Source organism: Rhinolophus ferrumequinum, chromosome 6 (genome assembly GCF_004115265.2).
Source record: "Rhinolophus ferrumequinum isolate MPI-CBG mRhiFer1 chromosome 6, mRhiFer1_v1.p, whole genome shotgun sequence".
NCBI lineage: Eukaryota > Metazoa > Chordata > Mammalia > Chiroptera > Rhinolophidae > Rhinolophus > Rhinolophus ferrumequinum.
The window spans coordinates 12400401-12423165 of record NC_046289.1 but is presented as its reverse complement, the minus strand read 5'-3'; the positions used below and the strand labels follow the sequence as shown (position 1 = coordinate 12423165).

General features: G+C 43.0%; 1 protein-coding gene and 1 long non-coding RNA gene across 9 annotated transcripts in view; one reads left to right on the top strand and one right to left on the bottom strand.

The window, feature by feature from the left end:
* Positions 1-22765, bottom strand: part of FOXN3 (forkhead box N3) — a 361663-nt gene that overhangs the window by 160328 nt on the left and 178570 nt on the right. For all 8 annotated transcript variants that reach the window (XM_033109406.1, XM_033109413.1, XM_033109408.1 and 5 more), the window contains one exon: positions 3525-3661. In XM_033109406.1, coding sequence (XP_032965297.1) covers positions 3525-3661 — 137 coding nt within the window. The remainder of the gene's footprint in view (positions 1-3524; positions 3662-22765) is intronic.
* Positions 3128-21521, top strand: LOC117024056 (uncharacterized). Its single transcript, XR_004423302.1, has 3 exons — positions 3128-3347; positions 7605-7747; positions 21091-21521. It is a non-coding gene; the product is annotated as an uncharacterized LOC117024056 (long non-coding RNA).

Here is a 22765-nt window from a genome sequence, read left to right as displayed (position 1 = left end):
CCAACTGCTGGAGTGGAGGATTGTCTACATACATCACTTGAAATTCTTCTGTATGGGAAATTTGTCTCTACACCCATTTATTCAACCGTTTATTTATATCAGTGTGAGCTCACAGATACTTATTTTATATTTTGGGTTATAACCCAATACGATGTTATTTATTTGGTTGCTCAGACTGTCCCAGCTTTGGCCACTGGGAGCAATTTCAGGTTGGTTCTCATGTCCCTTTGACATGCCCCATTATTTTGTTTTTTGAACACTTCCTTCCTTTCTTCATATTTATCAGCAAAAATGCCTTACTGAAAAAAGGGCTGTTACGAAAAAAACAGCATCCCCCTCCGAAATTCATGTGATTGTCTTGGCCACTAGTACCTGAGAATGTGACCGTATTTGTAATACAGTCATTGGCGATGTAATTAGCTAAAATGACATCATACCTGAGTGGGGTGGGGCCCTGGCCCAATAATAACTAGTGTCCTTATAAAAAGGGTAAATTTGGACACAGACAGCACACAAGGAAAACACCATGTGAAGATCAGAGTGATGCTTCTACAAGCCAAGTAATGCCAAAAAAAATGCCGGCAAATCACCAGAAGCTAGGTGGAGCCCTCAGAAGGAACAACCCTGCTGACGCTTGATCTTGGACTTCTCGACTCCAGGGAGACTAGACTTCTCCCCTCCTGGGAGAAAATGAATTTCTGTTGTTTTAAGTCACTCAGCAAATACTTTGCTATGTCAGCTTTAGCAAACTAATAAAGGGCTAGTGTCACTGAGCTCTGCATTTCGATTAAAAACAGTTCACAAATGCGGTATCGAAAGAAGCAGGTCCAGGGGAACATTTTAACAAACACCCAGAAGAGCATACCAGAAACCAGAGGCACAAGTCTACATGCCACAATACTGAGCATTTTATTTGGACGGGAACAAAGCGTGGGGCAGCGTTTTCAGATGCCTCATTTCCCCTGCAGAGTTTTCAGCCACCTGCAGCACAGCTCAGAGCGCTCCTTGCCAAGCACACCTGCAAGTACTCGCAATAACCACCCATCCAGTATAATCACCGTATTCAACATGCTAAGTACCAGCTCCGTGAGAGCCATGCACTTCCCAGGTGCCCCGCACAGCAATCCTGCAAGGAGCTGACAGGTGATGCCCTGCATGCATCACAGGGGACCCAGACAGATAACATCAAGTCAGCCTTTTTAGTCCCTGTTTAATGACTTGCTTTGTCCCACTTGCACCTTCCCTAAGTCGAGTCAACAAGTGGTTCGATAGCTCAGAATGGGAGCGGAATAGCACATCATTATAAACCAAATATGGTACACTCATTCAGTATTTAGTATTTTTAGAGTTCAGATGAAAGAATTACAGTCCCTAGAAAAGACAAAGTGACTTGTTCTCACAGAATTAAGACACGGGAAGAGGTAGGTTAGAATGTGATATGTCATCTCACTCCACATCCAATGACCTTTCTGGCGGTGGAATCCAAGCAACCCGCATGAGTAAACACAGAAACTTTTTTTCCCCTCAGTCACATGGGAGAAAAGGAACAAGAGGTGACAATACAGGAGCAGGGAGGTATCCGTTTGGAAATTATTTTCATTACAAAAGCTCTGGTTCATCTTTATTTCTATGCCTATATTAAAAAATCAAATGAAGTCATTAAGCTTAGGCCAGCTGAGAAAGCCTCTTGCCGGAGTATGCATTCTTCCTGCAACCCCCAGAGCTCCGCTATAATCCTTCAAATTATTAAATAATTACTGCGTTTCCCTTGGGGTCACACTTGGCAACAAAATACTGGTCTAAATGAACCACTGATAGGGCCCAGAGAATAACACTTAAGTTCTTGACTTCTTAGAAGCCAAAGGATATGAAATACTTCCAAGATACAAGCTAGGGAGGAAAATAAAGGATTTTCTGTGGGATCTGGAGGGCAGGGGGAGTAGAATGACAAAGGAACAAGAGAATCTGGAAAATGTTCCAATAACCAGTGTCATCTCCTCCCCCATTAACCTTGTGTATCAGCAATTCTCCACTCCAGCCCTAGTTCCTTTCCATTTCAAGAGTGGCTACAGCCACAAGAAGAAAACCAAGCATACGGCTCTGTCCTTCTGGACATTTCTACAATGTTGGCTAGGCTGCTTTGGAAAATCCCATTTTATCTCCTACAGCTATATGACCTCAAGTTGTCATTGCCAATAAAGTATGCTTCCACTGATTGTTATGAACATAGACAAAAACTGCTACAACCGTTTCCCCCCCTCCAAATCTTTCAAACCAACTGTAGTTGCTATGTAGGGTTATTTGTTTCTAAGGCAACAGCGTACATCTAAGTACTAATGGCCTGTCCTTTTGCCAGGCAACAAACAGCCTTGTGATGCAACTGCACCTGTCTCCCTACGCGTTACTATGGAGACGCTCCAGTTGCTATGGCTACCATCACGCTAATCGCCTAGCAAAGGCAGACATACAGCAGTCTTCTCAGAGAGCCCAGCTGTTCCTCCCCGTCTCTTGCTGAAGACTGATTGTCTAGGGTCTGTGACGGAATGCTTCTCAACTGAGATGCACCAGAACTTCACTAATGCCGTTTCAGAGAGTCACTCTGTGCTCCTTTCTGCAGAACATAAGACTAGAGGAAGTCTGCAAAGCAGAGGACTAGACAACTGCTGAAGTCGATGAATTCATGCCATTCCTCACTGACATAAACTTGTTGTCCAAGGATAATTTCTCTTAACTGGGTGGTTACAACAGAAACATTTCTATACATTAAAAACATATGTATTTTTTTGTAGGACTGAAGGATATATGTCAAAACCAAGCACGATGTAAGACAAAATCAATTTTAAAATTTGGTTCAGTGCTATGTGGCTATTTTTTTTGTCATTTTAGATTCTAACATTAACAATGCTTTTTTTTCAAAAGTGACAAGCTACATATCCTCCCCTCCAATTATATCTTTGTAAAAATGGCAGCCATGACCTCCCTGCCTCAAAACAAATGGGTATGTGAGGGGGAATAAATGTCTCCATTGTTCTCTGTTCTCTTAGAAGAGCCAAACACCAAGTAACCACAACAAAATGATTACTCAGGAGCACAGGCTACCTGGAGACCAGAATGACAACAACTGGGTGAGTCCTTCGGTGAACACCTGGAGACGTTCTTGGTCAGACGACAAGAAGATGGAATCGCTTACTGGACTCATACCTGCACTTCTATTCCAACAAGCTGTGACACACACTGAGAGGTTAAAGCTGTCAACTTTTCTTTGTAAATGTTTCTTCCCAAGAAGACAATTATTTCACCCGCCATGAAGGCTTCTGGAAACACATTCCTCCGAAGCAGCAAAAGCGGTAAGGTTTGCAAGAAATACAACAATGGCTAGACCTCCAATAATACTTCATTTCTTTCTCATTTATCTACAGTTATTTTTAAAAATCATACAACCTATTAAATGAGTTTCAGGGCTCGTCTCTGTCAAAATAAGGCAAATTTAGTAGACAAAAAATAAATAAATAAATAAGGCTTACCTTTGATATGCCTGAGGAGAGGCGGGAGGTGTACTGAACACGTGTGGGTACTGGTGATAAGGTGTCTTTTTCAAAGCCTGAATTAGGTTTTGTCTGTACTCTGGGTCTATGCACCACAATGACCCTTTCCCAATACTCTGCAAAGAAAATTAAAATACAAGTGATTAATACAGAATCATTAACTATTTTGCATTAAGTTGATATAAGGTTGCTGTCATAGTTACTTATTTTTAAAAGCCTCTCACATATTTGTTAACTGCCGGCCTTCAACATTGCGATATTGTACTCCGACAATGGAGTCTTACCCATCTTAAGTTTGACAGACAAAATGGACATAATATTACCAGGTGATGCAATACAATAATATTGTAATTTTCACATCCTAATGACCAAAAAACTTAGCTTCCTTTATTATTTTTCAGTGTCAACTTTGACAAACGAGTATTTTCTTCTAAAAATTCGTTTAAATGTGTCAGATTTTACACACTGAAAGAAAATGCAGACTGAGATACCCTCCAAACTCCATCTCTGCTTTAAAAACCCAAACGTTCTGTTTTTAAACCATATCACGTTGGTACGACTTTACAAAAACATAAAGTAATCCTCTTCTTTTTTCCTACTTAACTCACCAAAGTGCGACATTTAAGCTTCAAGTGGAATTCTGTAATTGCCTCCCCCAAGAAACAAAAGAACCCTGGCAGCAGTGGTAAACCTAAGCGAGAATCCAGTATTTACTTTTTGGATTCCTGAGTTCAGAGTACTCTGCTCGGGGGCTAAATGAGTTGAATCTTTAGAAGTCAAACTTTAAGATGCAAATTTTATAAAACTGGTTCCAAGGAAAAAGGAAGACTTGCTGAGGCCCCCTTTCAGTTGGAAGCTTTTGGTCTGTGGACAGTATTTTATTAAACAAAAAATAAAAAAAAACAAAAAATAAAAATGAAGTCCTTCCTGTGAGACCCACCGGAACTGGCAGCAGGCCGGTGGGCAGTCACTGCTCTGAATGCTTTCAAGCGACCCGAATGTACTCAAGCTGTTTGATAAGGTCCTTTGTAAATATTTACTGATTTGGAGAGAAAAGAAGTCAAATGACACACACCCATGCCCACCCCACGCTTCCAGCCAACAGACTCTTCTTTTCAGAACTATTGTACTACAGGAAGATTTAGAAAGCAAACCAGAAAACTGCTTAACTATTACAGGGGGGAATGTCCAAGAAAATCTCTTAGAAGGAGAACTAAAAATAACGGATTCCGAAAAATCTTTCAAGCTTTTAAAAAATGTGTATTTTGGTCATCCGTTCACCAAATCATTTAGTGACAAACTTATTCACAGAACACTTTAAAATCCTTTACTGTCAACAACATCAGCAAGCAGTGTAACTGGAATTAACTCTTTCTGGTGCTCGGAGAAAGGGAATTGTTCAAAGCCAAGATCTGGGGGCTGGAGCCCCCATCACCCCGGTCACCCACCCCCAGGTGCAGACCTGACCCCAAACGCAGGTCCCATTCAGGCTGACCTGCCTTAGCTAAACATCAAAGTTCCCAGTTTAATCATCCCGCTGTTTAAAAATATGAAAGATTTCAACTTTGGAAAATTCAACGTCCATATATGGCCTTTCCTTTCGTGTGTTCAGTTTTAAGCCCACATTAGCTTAGGGGAACTGATGAGACATTCAGAGTGAAGCAGGCAAGCCACCAAATGATCCACCATGGACTCTCAGAACCACTCAGCACGTTTTTTCAGAAGAAAGCCAAAGGCTAAGGGATGGAGAAGGATGGGGGAGGACGGGGTAGACCACAACTACCGAATCTGGATGACAGGAAACAATGCACGAAAGCCCACAGAAGCCAGTAGGTAGCTCCTCAGCAAGAAGGGGTCATGCCAGACTGCATCAAAGCTCCCTGTGGAGTCCAGTGACTTGAACACAAGGCCCCACACTCGCTACCTGGAGGGCCATGGCCCACAGGCAACCCAAACATTTCTGCAAAGAGATTATCTCAGTCCTGGGAACCTAATGGCTTTTGTTTTCATCAAGGTGGCGTTCAGAGGTAGGGCAGGTTAATCTTACAGGGAATAAAAATACGATCAAAAAAACGGACAATTGACCCTCTCAGGGAAATAACAATAGACCAAGACTGTGGTTTCTCCTAACCCTGACCTAAGCAGCTTGTTTATTATATTACAATACTATTTACAAACTAAATGAAAAAACCCGCAGGCTTGGGGGGTGGGAGGGTGCGGCATTTCACAAGGTAACTGATCTAGGTAAGAGAGGCAGGCAGAGTTACAGTAAGAACGACAGTTCTGGAGCCAGACATTTCCTCATTTCCTGTGTAGCCCTGGGCAAATCATGGTCCCACAGAAAATCTTGGCTTGCTCATTGGCAAAATAAAGACCCCTACTTAGACATTGGTGCCAGGCCCCACGATGGCATGATGTGTCAGCACTTATAGATAATAAATGGCAGGCGGTATCATGAACATTGCCTTTCTGACAGAAGAAAGGGAGCAAAGCTGAGTATAAAATGCCTTTCATTAAATCAAATCTGATTTTCTCAAAGCCATCCATCATAAATAAGCACCAAATTCCAACAGTGCCACTGAGAGGGGCCTCCAGCAAGCTGATGTGGCAAGCCAGGAGTAAAGTAACAGTCTACTTGTGCGCTGTTGGTCCTGGCTTAGCAAATTCACTTTCAGGAGCTCTTCTACGTTCTCAGATCCCACCTTTATTTCTACCACCATGCCCCATCTGCCTTCTATGCACCCCTCACTCCCTGTCCTCTCTACTATAACTTCTCCCTTGCTCAGAAAGCCAATTCTGAGTCACAACGAGCTAGCTGCTACAAGTTTTCTTTTGCCCGGGTCTTTGCACGGCATCCTCTCGATGAGGTTTAACTGCAAACTGGGTCAGCACAGATTCACAATATTCATTCACTGCAGACAATTGCCCGGGCGTTGGATCATAACGGTTCCTACCTTGCTGAGTCCTGCACTTTACAGTGAGAGGGGTCTGAAACTGCTGGTAGGTTTTTACAGACCAGACACTAACTTCAATACTTCATACTTACAATTTCCAAAGAGCAAAAATTAACCAAAAAAGCATCATCAGGACACACCCATGTCACTGTCAATCTCTTTAATCCCTCCAATGATCTGACAGTAGAGCGCCTGGAAGGAACATGAAAGAGGCTGGCAATGTGTCTTATTTGCAAGCATTCTCCTAAGTTTCAAGTAACAATTCAGAATAGGCTGACTTGAAAACTTTTTAAATGGAAATATACAGAATAGAGAATGCTTAATAAGTTTCTTTGGCCAGGAAAAATTACATTTAATGCCCATAACAGGGGAGAGAAGGGTGTAATTTAATTATAGTTGGGTAATTTGTTTCAGAGTCAGAGCTCTTAGAAATATCTGCATCTTATCTAAAAAATATGCATTTTTTACCATAATAACTGTGAGGGCCACGTACCGTTGAATATTAAGGAATTCAAAATAAAAAGGAAAGAAAGATCTTCATTCACAGATACATTTCATGTTCAAAATATTTTTCATCTTAAAAATATGGGTGTTTTTGTTTTTGTTTTTTTTAAGGGCACAGCTCACAGTGGCCCATGTGGGGATTGAAACGGCAACTTGGCATTATTAGCGCCACGCTCCAATCAACTGAGCTAACCGGCCACCCAAAAATATGTATTTTTAAGATTGCAAAAGTTCCAATCAGTGAAGATCCTTCACACACACACACACACACACACACACACACACACAGTTTGAGAAAACTAATGTGAAAAAAGTAGAAGGGGGAAATGACCAAAAAGATATGGGGTGGGCCAAACTTTTTATTATTTTAAATTAAAAAGCACCTGGGGAATAACTCACAACTCCCTGTTAGTAATAAAATAAAAAATAAAAAAAAAAAATAATCAGTACATAAGAGGGGGTAAAAAAAGACAAGGAGAGCCCATATTGTAGAAGGAACTGATTAGTGAGAAAGGTTAAATAAAAGAGAGGGAGATAAGAATACAACTAAATTAAATCTTAAATCTAACTGCTAAAAATAACACTTTTTTTCTCCTGAGAGGTCCTGAGCCAGGGGCCGCCTCTGGCAGCTCCCGAATCTCTCCCACGCTTCCATGGCTCTTTGGACCTACACAGCAGCACCTGTCAGTTGGTCTGACATCAGCTTTGTTTTAGGTCTCTTCGCCAGGTTGTGAGTTCCTGTGGGTGAGTACCATATTTTAAACATTGTTTACAAACCGGGCTATGATACATGAATGAGTCATGAAATCAATGTAATGGGTCACAACCAGCATTGTTTTAAAGGAACAAAACAGAACCAAATAGAATAGGCTAGAAAATACTTGTAGCAAGTGATATTTTGTGAAATGTGTATGTGTGTATACATGTACAAAGGTCTGACAATTAAGTTCGTGAACTTGTTGCAACAATGGTGCTAACTTTTTTGATATCAAAGGGATTATTCATCATGAATTTGTACCAACTGGACAAACAGTTCACCAAGTTTACTATTTGCAAGTGTTGGAAAGGTTGCGTGAATTAGTTAGACGCTAATTCATGGCTCTTGCATCACGACAATGCACCAGCTCGCACGGCACTGTCTGTGAGGGAGTTTTGAGCCAGTAAACAAATAACCGTATTGAACACCCTCCCTACTCATCTGATCTGGCCCCCAATGACTTCTTTCTTTACCCAAAGATAAAGAAAATACTGAAAGGAAGACATTTTGATGACATTCAGGACATCAAGGGTAATACAACGACAGCTCTGATAGCCATTCCAGATAAAGAGTTCCAAAACTGCTTTGAAGGGTGGACTAGGCACTGGCGTCACTGCATAGCTTCCCAAGGGGAGGACTTCAAATGTGACCGTAGTGATATTCAGCAATGAGGTATGTACTAGCATTTTTAGGATGAGTTCGCGAACTTGTCAGATGTCATATATAAGTGCATACTGGACCACAAGGTCACATATACGTCTTACTCGTAATCTGGGTCCAAACAGTGTGGTAAACACTGGTCTAGGACAATGGTTTCCTGTTTTTTTTTTCCCCTTCTCATCACTTCTGAGGGATAAGGCCCACTTCCAGCAGTAATGGAGGACACCCAATGTGGGGGAAGGACCCAATGAGGCAGGACCCATTATCAAAATGGAGCAGGGAACTGGCCACCCTGGACCATCCCCTCATTCCTATGGTACCCACGGCATGCCCGGCACTGTGGAGGATACATTAGTGAATACAAAACAATACAAAAGGGGACTGCTCTCTTGAAGCGTGGATTCTAGAGTGGGTAAGAAGGCAGTAAATAAGGAAAAAATATGCAAGCTCGTGACAGACTGCAATGCCTTCTACGAAGAAAATAAAGAACGCGATGAGTTAGAAGACAGGAACTTGACACTGTGTAAAGAATAAATGGGCTGGAAGCGGCATGAGGACCTACAAAGATCTGTTATGAGCTGATGCTGTAGTGCAGGCCCAACGTGACCAGGTGGCAGCAGTGAAGGTGGAAAAAAGACAGCTTCGGAATGTATTCTGGAGAACCAGCTGGACCTGGCAATAGATTAGAAGCGGCAGGTAAAGAACAAGAAAAAAGTCATGGTTTGGTTTGAGCAATGAACTAGGTCAGAGATTGTGATAAGGGGCAAATCCAGTGCTCATTGGAACATATAACCTTTGAGACGTTCATGTATCAAGAACTATCGACTAAGGAACTTGAAAGAACTTGCTGGACGTATGCCACCTCTCTTCTCTCAGTGACCCCAACCTTCACAGCAAAAGCTCATGAGTGTACAAAGGTAGACCTGAGGTGGTCTGGCTTTACAGGTTCAGTATCAACTGGTTGTTCCAGAGAAGGGGCTAGTAAGCTTTTCCTTAAAAGGTCAGAGTTAAGTATTTTAGACCGTGGGCCATATGGTCTCTCTTCCAACTACTCAGCTCTGCTGTTGTAGCACAAAAGCAACCAGACACATAAATGAGTAAACGTGGCTGTGTTTCCGTAATACTTTAGTTACAAAACCGTAGTCCATCGTTCACTGCCCCTAACCTACAGCTCCTACACTTGAACCCAAGGTTCAGACTCAGAGCTCCTGTAGTTCTGGGGACCTAAAACCAGGTAAGGGGTCTTCAGGGGCTAGGAAAATGGGACGGGATCCTGTGGGATTAGGAAGGGAGTACTGACGATGACCTATGCCAAGTGCTCCAAAGCAGGAAAGGGGGACCCCTGGGGAGGGAGGAGGTACAGACACAGACTGGAATAAGGAAACCCATCAGCAACAAGAATACGTAGTGTTTGTTGAGCTGCACCTAATATCACTGCGTTCTGAAATCACTGTGTATGTGTATCTCACGCTTCCTTCTCTGGGTCTGTCTCCTCATCTGTACATTAGGTGGTCAGATGAAATCACCCCCCACAGGCTCATAACTCTATGCTTTGAGAGTATGTAACCATAGCTTAATTGGTATACCTGGCCCTGCGTTTCTCCATCTCCTGCAGCTACCTACCAACACTGCCATTTTTCTGTTCTTGGCCAGTACCAACGCATGGTAAAGTCAGTGAGAAGCACATTATTGAGCTTTCAAAAGGTAGCCCTTAACTTGGCAGGCATGGACATTGGACTCAGGGAGACCTGGGACCAAGCTTTGTTTCAATTTCCCAGCTGTGTGACCTGGGACAAGTTACTTAACTGCTCTGAGCTCTAGTTTCCTCATGTATAAACATGGGAGGGTTATGATAATACCTGCTTCACAGGATTGTTGCGAGGATTAAATGAAATAATGCTATGCGTGGCACATGATAAAAGCTCAACAAATATCGATCTTTTTATTATGATGATAAAAATGTTAAATAGCCAGCTTTCCTTGACACCAAGCTCCAAAACATACAGGCCCTGTTCTGATGGAAAATTGTGAAATGATGCAGATTTCACCTAAAAAATGAACCACACATGGCTATTTGTTTTCCATTGTACTACGATACTTTCCTTGATCCAAAGGAAGCGTTCTGTATCAGCTGCACTAAGATGAAGGTAGAAATGGAAGGATAAAACTAGAACAAAGCAAGACCTGGTCACTTGAGTAATGCCAGAAGGGAGAAGAGACTTTTGAGAAAAGAAGCACTTGCTTGGAGTCACTTCTGGCATCAAGGCCTCTAGGTTCCCAGGACCTTGTGGTCTCTGCCCTTAAGAGGTTAAAACCTGCCACTTCCTTCCTTGAAAGGAGAGGCCCTTGGCCTCCACACTGCCTTGAGGCAGGGCGGAGTGAAGAGTCAACTTAGAGAATAAAGCTGGGGTGGGCAAGTTGGGATGGGCAGGAGGAACTGGCCTTGGAGAAGAAAGGGTCTCCCAGCAAGGAGGGCTGAGCCTCTGAAGACACTGTACTGTTCTCTTGGGGATCGTGGGCTCACCCTGGAAACTGGAACTGATATGGTCCACTCATTCGGGACCAAAAGACATGGGTAGCTTTTTGGACAGGTGGTCCCAGAGTTGCCAATTTTCAGGTTGCCTTTCTAGCCAACACAACAGAAGGTTCATCCAGAATCTGGAAGGCATGCTTCAAGTCTCCTAGAAACAGCCCAGGTTTGCTTCTCCACGGCTACTTAGCTAGTGCCCTGGGGGTACCCTGCTGTAGCCCCCACATCCTGGTCCTGCCTTGTTTCTGCTCCCTCCATAAGAGTGCCCCCACTCCCCTTGCTGGCTCCTCCTCTACTGTGCACTGGCTCCTGCCCAGGCCTCTGGGCCAAGCTGGCATAAAGGAGAAAGAGAAAGCAAGCTGGGGGAGGGGGACTGGGGGACGGGGCAGCCCAGGGCTGACACTCTCAGAGCCCCAGGTTCTCCCATTCCCACAAAACTCATTGCCAGCCCCCAGACAAGGCCAGAATCCAGACTAGAATGGGTCAAAAACCTACTGAAACTTCCATGGCCTAATGAAAAGCCCCTTGGGCTTCATTTGGAAGCAAGTCATTGAACAACACTTGTAAAGAGCCAACAGAGTATGAGGTGCTAGACAGGTCACCATGACACAAAGGATGGGTCCATTTCTTAGGGTGCAGAACCTCCAGAGGAAGACAAACAATAAACAACTCTAAGTGACTACATAAGCAGGCCAAAGGCTATAGAACAGAGGAGGGGAAAGGATGAGTGCTGCGGGGAGGAAGGTATTAAAATTGCACATGCGTGTGTAAGCACACACACATGCACACGTGCACACACAATTTAGCCTGGTTCGTCCTGCGGGCCCACTCAGTGCCCACACCCCCTGCTCTGGGTACCCTCCAGCTCCCACCAGGGCCTATCCCACGGGAATACACAGTCTCCAAGAGACCGTGTTCTCAGCTCAATCTTACCTTCCTGTTACCTTCCCACTAAGCCGCTGCACAGAGTCTCGCACTGTTAGGTTCATGCTCGCCTTTCAAGAGGGGGAGAGGGGCCGAAAGCAACACCAGGGCCTTCGCAGGGGGCGTTCCAGGGCACATCCTCACAGGTGCTCCCCAGCCACAAAGGGATTGACCCACATGGTTCTTGTCTACACTGCTACCCTGCTATGGTACCAGGAAGACACCACACATCCCCTCAGACTGGCAGTTTCTTTAGTATATAATAATACTATCGTCTCCACATCCTTTTGGACTTGAATGTGATAATGCATAGAATGCACCGAAAAGGCAGGTAATCAATTTACTTCTCCTCTCTGTCAAAGGAAGTCACAAGAGAAGCTGGGTGGTACTGGGGAAAAAAACAAATAGGACAATAAAAAGTTATTCGGATGAATGACCGCGACATCACACCAGAAGAAAGTAGTAAGTGGGTGAGTGATTCCTTAAAGGCCCCTTTGGTCCTAAATTTCTGTAATTTATAGTCTAACGACATCAGGGGAAATTTTCAAATTAAAAAAAAATGACCTGAGGAACTAACCAAGTACATGAAAAAAAAGCACAGGGAGAAAACAAACAAAACTGATTACAAAGAATGTTTTTCTAGATACATCAATGTTCATTTCCCATAACAAAATAGACAATTGCTCCAAAACAAAGATTTAAAAAGAAGTCACATCAGACACTTGGATCTCCCTAACAACTGTTTGCAGTATTTGAAATGTCCCACTTTGCTCTTTTACAGTTTTTAGGGTTTGGGTTTTTTGTTTTTTGTTTTTCACCAAAAGTAGGAGGGATGGAAAAGAGAAATCACACACCAGGTCCAGACAGGAATTTCCTTCCAAGACCCTGGCCCATTGTGGTTCAGTCTAACACCAGTTCTGGGGAGGGGCCCTGCAGGCAGGGAGGGCAGGCCCCAGGTTGTTATTGTTATCATCATGGCCAATGAAGATTTCAAACTCTAACAACGGGTCCCTCTGAATATCAGATACGGAAATCGCCTCCACACCTGCAGTCCCCTCGCGATTATTTTACAGATGTGCTCTACAAGCGATACAGATGGAAATCACGACTAACGTATCACTTGTACAATGTTCAGATACATGAGCTCGATGAAGACTTTACAGCGTCCTAACTCTTTCAGAAGCACACCTCAGCTGTCTCTGAACACTGCTCCCCACCCCCTTCACTGAGTAACCACGGACATGGGGGCAAAGGAACACAGGTGGCACAGGTGGGGAAGGAACTGTTTCAGGCATGTGGTGGCTGGACAGGTTGTGTGCATGCATGTGTGCGCACATGGCTTAATCAACGGAAGAATCCATAATTTCCTTGTATTAACACCTAAATAAAACCAAAACAACCCCGAGATTTGCCTAAAACCAAACTGACCTCTAGGATGGTGAAGGTGGGTAGGGGTGGAAATGTGAAAGGAGACCAGTTTATCAGTTACCAGTGCTTTTGCTTTGCAGGAATCTCTCCTGTCACTCACTATTTGGTGCAGCCCTGTTTCTGCCACAGGCCCTCCACCACCCATGGATGTGATTTCCATTGGGGGCTGGGCGCACAAATCTGAAGCACGACAACTCCCGAAGGCTGGCAGAGCTAGTTAAGTGTTTGGGTTGAAATGAGTTATTTTTTGTACTCTATTGTGTCTGAACTGCCAAAGGCAGTCAGTCAATAGCTAGTGCACTAAGAACAATCGATAACAAAATGATCGCCAAAACATCCGAAATATATTTACTTACACTGTCAAGCTCTACACTGGTAAGTTCTAAATTCTAAGTTAAAAAAAGGGGACACACACACACACACACACACACACACACGGGTACCCTCATATTCCAAGTCAGAGGTCAAAGAATTGGCATCTATAAAATCACCGCTCTTACCCAACTAAATCTTGGGATTCTCCCAAATCAGTTTCACCAATCTGTCCGTTGGGGGCCTTTAGCAAGTAAGAGTGAACTATTCTCCCCTATCTGAAACCTCACAGTATTACCTATGCAGGCTGAGAAAGAGTAGAGACACAGAGACAGTTAAAAATTTTTAAGCACTGGGAAAGCACGCAGGAAGTATTTAAAAACTTGTTTTATATCCTTCTAATACCAGTCATGCTCCACCACTTCAAAGAGTTGAACTACTGCTCAAATCAAGTCAAGATGCGCCTAGTATCAAACCACACACACACACACTGACGCACCTATGGATAAATTCTTCATGACCATTTTTAACTGCTAATAACTTTATCACAGAAACAAAGACATGCAAATCTAAAAGGTCTTATTTGTCACCTGATATCAGAGGAATGTACAATGCTGTGATAAAGGTGTCCGAAATGTGAATGTAATCCTTTTAAAAAGTGTTTTAGTAACAGTTGTTTGTATCACCTACAGATTACACCACCTACAGTCTTCACGTTAAAATTACTGCATAAGCAAATTATAAAGAGGAAACATGGCAAAATGAAAGACATATAATAAACTGCCTTTTACATGCTTTTTTTCAGTTCAAAAGGCAAACTGACTTAAAGCTCATAGCTATGAGGAGGTAAAATTCACCCTTCATTATGTTGTCAGAAATAAAAACTCAGTTACTTTAAAAATTCAAGACCCAATAGAGGATTTTTATAAACACACTGGATGAAGTGGAGGGGGCAAGATTACAGCCAGCTCTGGCTCTCAACTGAACTTGCACTCTCTTCAGCACCTCTACTTTTCTTTAAAGTGATTCAAATACTGCAAATGATAATTAATGCCAATAGTGTTTGTTTTTTTATGGAGGGTAATAAAGGCTCATGTGGGTCTGACAAACAGAGATACCCTTGGTTGGATTACAACTGGCCCACCTAGTGCCACTTTATCTTCTGGTTGTCAGTAGTTACTCATCTATTTTTAAATGTTCCAATATGATCTTATCAATTGGCACATATAATTTGATCACCTTATTTCCATAACTAAAAGTTGTTGAAGGGACCTGGCCAGGTAAAAGTTACAGTTACAGAGTGTGGGTGTACTGGCCGGAGTTATGCCCTTTTATGTTTAAAAAAAAAAATCATCAAGACCCTCTCTCTCAATAAAACATGCACATAGGGTTGTTGGGTTTTTGTTTTGTAAGGAGTAGCCACTGGCCAAAGGGCTAACCAGTCACCCACTCACCCACAAGGGGCCTCTGCTGGGCGGTCCTGGTTTGGCAATCCAGCTTTTTGCCAAAGCCTCCTGCTAGAACCAACCGGGCCCACTTTGAAGGCAAAACTGCCTTTACAGTGCCTCTCCATCCTAGCACAAGTATCCCAACAGCAAAAGAGACCCTTTCAACAACAAACGGTGTCTGAGCACAGCCTGGACCCCTGATGTTGTGGCATGTGCTACAAAGATAAATCCGAAACCATCCCTGACCCGAGTGGAGTGGGAGAAGTGACAATGAGCAAATGACATTGTGTTATGGATTCTTTTTAAATTCTGGTACATGCTAACCAAGACAAGGACAGAGCCCCTGGGAGCAGAGGGCACACAGAATGTGCTGGCGGAGGGCGGCAGTGTGTCAGGAAAACTGTAATAAGAGGTGGCTAGTCCAGAACTCACCACAGGCTTTATCAAGCTCCAGGCAAACAAAGAGAGGGGAGGGGGGCAGAGGGAAAGGGAGATGGAGTCAGAGAATGAACTAATCCTGTGATGAATGCTAACAGGATTGAGGAAAAATTTAAGAGAACAGAGCCCACCAGAAAGACTAGCTGATCGGAACCCTTGGAACCACATGAAAGCCTCAGCGAGGCCAGAGCGACCAGCAGCTGTCTAGAGCCATGGTACCATAGCATCTAAACCCTCCCTTCTGAGCCTCGCACTTAGTTTCCCTGAGGCCCATTTCAGAGTACTGAAAAGGCAAATGACATTGGGCCTAAATCTCATCATCACAGCTTTCCTCACAAATTGTGTTCCTGTGAGGTCCAGCAAAAGGTGGGAGTTAACAGTAATCTCAGTATTTGCATATCTATCCCGCAGATTGCAGAGTTTTGGTGATAAAGTGAGGTGTGTCACCCGGAAAGGCCAGTGTCACCATTGAGCTCTGGTCACTATGGGGATTCCCCCGGGGCACAAGCACAGTGACCCAGAGGACTGTTCCAGGTCGCAGGAGCACCTGGAGCAACACATCTGTTTCTGGACACTTCTCAGTTCACCTGAGAACTCACTACAACCTGAGGCACAGAACACAAAGAACAGTCCTCCAGGGATTCAACCAGCTCATCAGGTTGATTTAATAGCTAGACAATGACTCAAGGCGACACGATAGCAAACAAGAGGTCTGCCAGAGAGGAAGTCTGCCAAAGGTTATGAGTTACCTGATTATAAGGTAGGAGGGGGAAGAATCTCCGGCTTAACGAACATTTACACAGTGCGTTTGTCTCACGCACTGTGAGCGTCTCACGCTCAGGATAGAAGTACTCTGCGACCATCGTATTAGGCCCGCACGGGACCTCAGTAAGCACTCCTGCAGCCGGTGTTCCCATCTCCCCACAGGCAGGAGGGCGGGGACAGAAAAGCTGGGTGGCTCCTCAATGCTTACCAACCACACTCTCAGACGACGCCCCCAAGATTAATTCAGGCTTCCAAACACAGTCAGCCCCTCATTATCCATGGAAATCTTACACACAAGAAATTGTAACTCAGGATAGCGTATTGCTGAGTCACCTGGCCTAAATGTCAGTTCAACTTGGAACTCAAGGTATAACCAGCCAGGTAGGAGTGATGGCAGTAGTGGTAACAGCAGTAGTACCCATTAGCACTGCCTGAGAACTGACCACGTACCAGGCACTGTCCGAGGCATTTTACCTGCATTATTTCATTTATTCTCCCAACAAATCCAGAAGGTGGGCAGTATTCTGACCCCCGAGATAAGGATGTTGACATTCAGGTTCACACAGGCTAACTAACTTGCCTAAGGTCAAATGCTGTTTGACTCAGGAATCTATAAACCTCACCACCAAAATGAGAGTCTGTGACAAACACCATTAGGTAGGGACCCAGCTGCAGCAAAACCATCACAAATTTCCACGTTAAAACACGAATGGTTTGGGGATCATTCACTGTAGTAAGTAATGTACACCCTTACATGGGAGCCTGCATACAAATGTTTTCACACACACACACACACACACACACACACACACACACATCCTTTAATCATTCATGTCAATGAAAAGTAAAAAGTTACTATTACTATTATATTATGACTTTATATTTGTGTTGCTGGCACACAACCATTTGCACACAAAACATCACCTTTCCGTTTGTATAGCGAATTTCAAAGGGCAATCAAATACCTTTGGTGGCCCTAAACTCGATGAAGGCATCTGAGAAGATTAAGTCCATTTACAGCCAAGAAAACATGCTCTGAAAAGACCGGGGCTTGCCCCTAGATCGTAATTAGCAAGAAGCAGAGCCAGGATTCGAACCTCCATGGTCAGCTGCCTCCATCTTTCCACCAGACCACGTGGCTTCTGGGAGAAAGCCCAGCCAACTGGAAATGTTTTTACCTAAGTATATAACAAGTACTCATAAGTGCGTACATAAGACATTGTTCTCCACCTTTTGAGTTAACAGAAAGACATGTTGTACTTGGGGTGTTTCAACTGTGCAGCTGTTCCTCAAAACAACAAAACAGTGCACCTATTTCAGTAGCACTTTCTTCCCCCGCGTGGCAGTCCTGAGGACAATTGACAGTCTGCAGGGCACTGATGGATGGTAAGCTTCCTCTGACCACTTAAGCCATTGGTGAATCCACGTGGCAGCCCCCCAGGAGTCACCCAGTTTGGTGGGACAGACTCCTCATCCATGCAGGACGACCTGCAGAGCTGCATACAGCTCAGAAAAGCCAGCTCTGCCTTCTGCATTCCCAAAAGTGGCCCTGCGAGAAAGGGAGAGCTCTCCCCTGATTTTGTACCATCTCCCAGTGATAGGAATGTAATCATCAAATGCTTGAAAATGAAGACTCAGAACCTAAGCTGAAAAAAGTTGGGGGCTCTGTTTAGGTATTTGAAAGAAAGATCCTTCGATATTTAAAACATCCTCCCGCAGTGATCCACCTGATCACCAGGAGCCCCAGGGCTAAGCATATACATGCACTAGATATTCAGGGCACAGGGGAACCACTGCAGTGGTTGCTGGTCCACCCCATTCTGTATTATCTAAGCGCGCTGGACATATACCACGTGCCCTGAAGGGCCATTCTACCCTCCTCCGCTCTGCTCCCAGCCCTAGGAGACTAACACTTGCAGATGCTTCAAGAGGCACCCTTGGCCACTAACTTCTGGTCTGGTTTCACCAAAGGGAGGCACCAGTGAGGGAAGGGAGGTTGAGAAGAGAGTGAGAGATGGGTATTTATTGCCCTGGCTCCCTCCAGGGAATTAGCTGCAGCCTCTACCAAAGGCCAGGCCTCTATTGATTTCAGCTACTTTCTCCTTCATGTGCCAGTACTTACTCCTTTTCTTTGCCCCTTCAGATCTAGAGGTGAGGAAAGTTCCTTGATGTAGTTAGCAAGCCCCTCACTCGACCCCCGTCTCCCAGGGGGGCTGCACCATCCTTGCCTCCCTGCCCACTTGCTGGGAACCAGCCCTTTATTAAATGCTCTTCAGTTACTTCAGTTTGAGTGTGCCATCTGTCTCCTGCCAGGGCAGTGACTGGCAAAATAAAAACCAAATTGATCACCCTAGAATTTCACTCTTGGAATCTACATGCCACAATATGTGCATAATAATTCCCTTGCAATTTCTCCAAGTCACAGAGGACAGCGATCAGGCAGGGGAGAAAAAAAATGCCACCAATACTTCCAAAATGATTTACTATACTGCATACTTTGAAAGAGCAGAATTTGTCTTTCTCAAAAGTGAAGGGAGTGGAAATATTTTATTCATTTCAAACATGAATACTTGATCACAGCATTAGAAAAGCATGTTGTTACTAAAAATATTCTATGTATAATGCACTTTATAAGTGCATTATCAACGATTACTGTTATGTTTCAGAGTTATATTAACTGTGCATAAAAATTGCAAATAGGACAACAATGTCAGTGAAATTTCCAGTTTTGCAAGAGCTGATTGAAAAATGTTTCTTATCTTAAACACTTTATAGAGTGGATAATAACAACATGGTATGAATTCAATTATTGTAACAATAACAACATTGAATCAAAATTTCTAAGAATTTAAGACTTAAACAGTTAACTTCATCCTGAAGACCACGGGTTGTTATTTTGTACTGAGTCAGGGTGACCTTCAGGAAATTAAAACATAAAGCAACGTTTCAAATCTAAAATCTATGAGCTGTCTCATGGGTGGAGGGAGGTGGGGAATCTCCAACAAATCTACAAGATATGATTTTAAAAAACCAAAACACTGACAACAGGCACTGACATTCCTAATCAAAGACGAATGGTTCAAATCCAACGTCAGTGTCTACAATGTTAAAAAGTAAAAAAAAAGAGCGTTTAACAAATTAACTGTAAACCATGTGTTGCCAAAATACTTTTTAAAGATGCCAAGTGTGTGTCAACCAAGTGTGCGAGGAACAAGTCTATGCGACTTCGTCTAAAGCCAAAAGATCATGTGAAGACTTATTCGCAGCTTTTCCACAGACCTGCTCCTACAGTAGGGTGTTGGTTACTTTCCCAGGGTTGAACCTGTTACTACAGGTCCCACAGTACCAGCATTATACACACTTTGCAACAAGTATTAAGGGAGGGAACACAATTTCTTTTTCTTGGGAAACCACGATGAAATCCAGATACAACAGCCCTCTCCTCTCTTTCCTACACAGTTATGATTTCACATTGATTTGTGAGGTTGACTCATGCCTCTGTCCCCTTGCTAATATATGGGCTCTATGAAGGTCAGGACTACTTCCAGGTTGTTCATGACCCAGTCGAACACAGACACAAGTGCTCAGAGATTCCCCAATCATTTAAGCCACCCCTTCGATAGTAGGATAACTGAGAAAAATAAGTTGGAGACCTCACTAAAGATCCCTTTTCACAGAATTTTGACTTCGGAACTAAGGAGTATTTTGTTCTTCAAAATAAAAATTCAATCAAGAAAAGAACAAAATCCATTAAAATGAGATGTGACAACACGCCCATTGGAATGGCTAAAATGACAAACACTGACAATACTAAGTGCAAGTTAGGATGTGAAGCTACTGGAACGCTCACAAATTGCTGGGCGGAATGTAAATTAGCACGACCACTTCTAAACACGGTTTGGCATTTTCTGATAAAAAATGAAACACACACTTATCTTGAGACTCAGCAATCCTCCTCTTAGCTACTGACCCAAGAGAAATGAATTCACATATACACACGAAGAGTTGTACAAGGATATTCAGAGCAGCTTTATTCGTAATACCTAAAAACTGCAAACCATCCAAAATCCATCAGCTAGTGACAGGATCAACAAATTATGATATCTCCATAAAATGGAATACTACTCAGTAATAAAAGGGAATGAATTATTGATACAGTATGTGTGATTCTCACAAACATTATGCTGAGTAAAAGAAGCCAGAATACTGTTCTATGATTTCAGTAATATGAAATTCTAAAAGAAGGTAAAACTAATCTACTGAGACAGAAAATATACCAGGAGTTGCCTGAGGGTTTGGGTGAAGGGAGAGGAGACTGATTCAGAGAGGCAAAGGGAACTTTGTATGGTGGTGAAAATGTTCTGATCTCCACTGTGGCGGCTGGTTACTCGGGTATATACATACACTAATCAAAACACTTTCAATGGATACATTTACTATAAGTGTATTAAATTATGCCTCAATAAAGTTGTTTTTTTTTTTTTTAAAGAAAAGAGCAAGCCATAACTGTAAAATAAAAAAAAATTTTAAAGCAAGCAAAATAACCTAACTAGAGGATCAAGTTGGCGACATAACCTCACAGGGAAAGAATTCTTTCGCATGGCTTGTGAACTCAATACTGACTGTAAGTTCTAGTGGAATGCACGTACTAAGGACAAAGTGAACTACAAAAGGAAAGTACTACTGGTTTCAATCAGAATGACACTATTAATAGTGACAGACAACAGAATTTTGAAACTTTTGTGCATCTTGTAGAATAAAGCAGGAAGTGATGTTAAAGGTGATTTGGAAATATTAATAAACTCATGATTCTACTTTTCCTTAGTTCTGTCCACAGAAAGCCCTAAAACGGTACCATCCCAGCCACAGTGAACTCGCGTCGTGTCCAGATTCAGTTTCTACACACCATTCTCCACGGAAAGGAATCCGAGCTTTTTGGAGAAATGGATGACCCCTGTCTGGAAACGGAAAGTCTACGATGAGCCTATTTTTGTGCAAGAAAGCAAGGAAGTACTGAAAGACTAAAATGGGCACGTTCTAAGGACATAAAAGGCAGCTTAAAAAGGGCCTCATTGGCCAAATATGGGGTAATTTTAACATAAAAACAATGACTGCAATTGATTGTAAAACACTGACTAAATAAAAGCCTATGAGTCCATAATGATATTCACAGAGATTTGCTTGCCACCATTAGAGGTGATTATGACACGCATCCTTTTCTCTACGATTTAGTCATTACACTTGGGACAGTAATGCCAACTAAGAATAGAATTAGAAAAATCACCATTTTGCAACCCTCCCCCCCAGTGAAATAATTCAGGAAAGAATCACCAATGGATACACACACAGTGCCAAATTATCTCTCCATAGATTATGGGCTAATTGCAAAGGGAGCAACATACCATCCAGCAGAGTGTTCTGGCATCACCAACTTAGGCCAGTGTTCAAACTTAGCATCACTGACAGTGGGACAACCTGGTGGGATCTGATGGTTTAAGAAGCACCCAGCATTACCTGGCAACTGTTTAAACAAGCTTGACTCTCAACAAGCATTTGGATGTGACTTCTAGGAGACACACAGGCAAGTTGAACACCATCACTAGGAAATAATAAGTCAAATTCAGGACGTGACGCATTCCCTAAAACAACTGGCCTTGATCTTCTCAAAAAATAGGTGGTGGGATGGTCGGTTCATTCCAGACTGAAGAGAGTAAAGAGACATAAAAACCCAGTTGCAATGCCTGTACCTTCACTAGAACCTGGTTTAAAAAAAAAAGTTGTGAAAGACCTTGGGAGACAACTGGAGAAATCTGAATACAGGCTACATATTTGATGCTGTAAGGAATTATTGCACATTTTCTTGGTGAGATGATAGTGTTACGTTTTATAAGGGAGAAAGCCTTTACTCCTAAGAGATTCATGCTGACGTTTTAAAGGGTAAAGCATCATGATGCCTACAACTTTCTTTTAATTGGTTCATATAATTTATACATAAAGATGAAGGAAATATAACATGTTAACAATTATTCATTCTAGGTAGAAGGGTATGTAAGGTGATCACTGTACTATTCTTGCAACTATTCTGTAGGTTTGAATTTTTTCATAATAGAAATATGAAAAGGGGGGAGAAAGAAAGCAGAGGTGACATTATCCCAACCTGTGAGGTCCTATCCAAGAGAGAACCAGCACTCCACGTATCTCCTTAGAAGTACTCACTGAGCTGAACTGTGTCCATCCCCATAAATTCGCATATTGATGTCCTAACCCCCAGGACCCCAGAGTGTGACTGTATTTGGAGATAGGGTGTTTACAGAGGTAATTAACCTCAAATGAGGTCCTCTTTAGGCTGGGCCCTAATCCAACATACGACTGGTGTCGTGAGAAGAGGAAATTTGGACACAGACACACAGAGGGAAGATCACGTGAAGATACAGGGAGAAGCCAACTACCTACTAGCCAGGGAGAGAGGTCGCGTAGAAACCAATCCTGCCAACACTTTG